The 3104-nt window shown below is 55.2% G+C and overlaps 1 protein-coding gene across 1 annotated transcript in view; it reads left to right on the top strand.

Annotated features, from left to right (window-relative positions):
• LOC107119359 (purine nucleoside phosphorylase-like) overlaps positions 1–3104 on the top strand; it is a gene marked incomplete at its 5' end in the record, with an annotated part of 10926 nt that overhangs the window by 3404 nt on the left and 4418 nt on the right. Inside the window, one exon of the mRNA XM_015421822.1 lies at positions 1204–1379. Within this exon, the coding sequence (XP_015277308.1) occupies positions 1204–1379 (176 nt within the window). The remainder of the gene's footprint in view (positions 1–1203; positions 1380–3104) is intronic.

Below are 3104 nucleotides of genomic sequence, written 5' to 3'. Positions count from 1 at the left end.
GGGCTTGGCGGGGGAGCTGCAAGGCCGCCGGCGGCGGCCGGGACTGTTGGGGGCGGGGTGTGTGGCCTCATGACATACTTCCGGTGATGTCAGGGGGTGTGGCCTTATGACACTTCCGGTGATGTCAGGGGGTGTGGCATATGCTAATGAGTTATGATAATGAGTTCCCCGAGCTCTTTTTCTACGAAACGACCCCTGGCGACCAGGGCCCCCTGTTCTGTCCACCACCAGACACCCAGTCCCCATGCCTCCCTTTCTACCCACCCACCCATGTGCATGTTGGAGTGGGCAACTCAGCATGCCTGGAGTCTGGACATGGGGGGTGGCTATACCACTCTGTGTTATCTCCATGAATCGGATGCCTGTCTCTGTCTTAACCTGGAAGCTGCCCTCTCTGACCTCTCCTCACTCTCTGTGCCCTTTGTCCTCTCCCGCTCCCTCTCTTCACATGGCCTTCCATGGGGGACACAGGTTTCTGCAGGTCTCTCCTGTAGAGACAATGCCCTCATACTCCCTTCCACATGATGCCGGACAAGCTGGCCATTGGTGATAGGGGACCATCCTCTTTAGATTGGGCTTCTCTCTCTCTCCTCTCGACGGCGACCTGAATGTGAACTGGATCTACTTGAATACACGGAAGTTTACCTTTTTTGCAATGTACTACTTGGTGCCATACCCAGGTGCCGTCAGGAGGTCCACCAGCAGGGCCAGAACTCCAGAAGTCCTCCCACCATTGCCCCCCAAGCACCAAGAAGACAGAGCATCCCTGCCCCCAGACAGTGTCCCGTCCAGTTCTCACACTCAAATCCAGTTAGAAAGTGCATTGAAAGTGGATTATTTAGTGGTCATTATTTAGAAAGGAAGCAAGCCGGAGGTCGTCAGTCAGAGCGACCAGCACTGTCTCCGTCCCATGACCCGGACGGAAGCCGGACTGGAGAGGATCTACTACGGAAGCGTCATCCAGAAAACCCTGCAGCTGTATCGCCACCGCCCTCTCAATCAATTTTCCCAAATAGGGCAAATTGGAGACCGGCCGATAGTTGGCCAATTCGGCCGGGTCTATGAATTCATCTTGGGGTGAAGAAGTCCTTCCTTCGATCTGTTCTAGGCCTACTGCTCATTCGTTTCATGGTGTGCCCACGAATTCTTGTATTGTGAGAGAGGGAGAAAAGGACTTCTTTCTCGACCTTCCCTCTCCCGCAGGTCACCTTCCCGATCCGTGTGTTTAAACTCTTGGGCGTGGAGATTCTGCTGGTGACCAATGCGGCCGGAGCCTTGGCCGATTTGTACCACGTCGGAGATCTCATGGTGATCCGGGACCACATCAACTTTCCAGGCTTGGTCGGACAAAACCCCCTGCTTGGACCCAACGAAGAGAGGTACGTGCCGCGTTCCGGCGGCCCGGCCAGAACTCCGTGCCCCGGTCTGTGATGCAGAGTCTCGGCTTTCCCTTCCTGAGCTCCAGGGGTCCCCGTTGACTTGGCCAGAGCGGATGTAGGGTTGCCAGCTCAGACTGGAGAAGTTCCTGGAGATTTGCAGGAGGTGCCTGGAGAGGGTGAGGGAGCTCAGCGAGGATGTGGCACTGTAGAGTCCACCCTCCAAAGCTATTATTTCCTCCAGGGGAACTGACCTCCGTAGTCTGCAGATCAGCAGTAAATCTGGGGGGTCTCCAGGCCCTACCTGGAGGCTGGCAAGCCTACTGACTGGGAAGGATCCCAGTAGTCGGCCGACTGGGGTGGTGTTATACAAACGTGAGGTCATGGGATAGGTTGTAACTAAACAAAAACGACAACCGTGATATCTGAAGAGCTGAGACGAAAAAGGGAAATGTACAGGAAATGGAAGGAGGGTCAGATTACGGAGGGTGAGTACAAGAAGCAGGCTCGAATCTGTAGGGATGGTGTCAGAAAGGCTAAAGCACAGATGGGGCTGAGGCTTGCGAGGGATGCTAAAAACGGCAAGAAAAATGGTCTTAAAGAAACTTGGTCTTAAAGGTGCCACTGAACTGTTTTGGATTGCTAGCTATGGAGGGGGGGGACGTGCAGATCTGTCCTCGCAGAGGAGGGAGAGCTCGTACGTGAATACAACTTGGTCTTAAAGGTGCCACTGGATGGTCTTGGACCGGGGGGCTCTGCAACTTACCTGGCTGCTTCTTGCTCTGACTGTGGGCTGCTGGGAGCAGGGGGCGGGGCTTGTTGCCTGTGACCACCCCCGGGGCTCTTGACTGCCGGAGCTCCGCTCCTGTGCGCTCCTGCAGGGACCTGTTGATCGACTTGCCATTTCTCGCTTTCAAACTGCTCGGTTGGCAGGAGCTGGGGCCAGAGACGGGAGCTCACTCCGTCACGTGGCACTCGGGTCCCGAACTGCCGAGCTACCAACCTTCCGGTCTGCAGCTCAGCGTCTGAACCACTTGAGCCACCGCGGCCCTTGTGTTTTACACTACAGACCTTGAAATCTATGTTTACATTCAGCTTAATGCAGCATTAGTGCTCGGTTGGAGTGGGGGGGGGAGACCGCATGGGGTTGCCAGCATCCAGGTGATGCCTGGAGATCTCCTGCTATTACAACTGATCCCCAGGCCACAGAGAGCAGTTCCCCTGGAGAAAATGGCCGCTTTGGAAGGCGAGCTCTGTGGCATTCTATCCCGTCGAAGTCCCTCCCCTCCCCAAACCCCCACTCTGCCCAGGCTCCACCCCCAAAATCTCCAGGTATTTCCCAACCTGGAGCTGACACCACCCTACAACCAAACCAAGCCCCAGTATTGGGGAGGGGCTCTGGCTCAGTGGAAGAGCCTCTGCTTTGCATTCAGAGGGTCCCGGGGTCAATCCCAGGCAGCCCCATTGATGTTAACAGGGCTCTTTTTGTAGAAAAAGCCCAGCAGGAACTCATTAGCATAATAGGCCACACCCAACAGCAGGAACTCATTAGCATATTAGTCCACACCCCTGACTGCACAGCTCATTAGCACATTAGGCCGCACCCCCATGTTACCAGAAGTGTGGTTATCCAGCCACACCCACCTCTTGCTTGTTATTCTGTTTACCTTGTTTGTTGTCAAGACCCAGGGCCTTTTTTTGTAGCAGGAACTCCTTTGCATGTTAGGC

The sequence above is a fragment of the Gekko japonicus genome, unplaced genomic scaffold (genome assembly GCF_001447785.1).
Source record: "Gekko japonicus isolate JY-2015 unplaced genomic scaffold, Gekko_japonicus_V1.1 scaffold6001, whole genome shotgun sequence".
NCBI classification, from domain to species: domain Eukaryota; kingdom Metazoa; phylum Chordata; class Lepidosauria; order Squamata; family Gekkonidae; genus Gekko; species Gekko japonicus.
The sequence above is the reverse complement of the archived record's forward strand: the minus strand, read 5'-3'. Positions and strand labels throughout refer to the sequence as shown.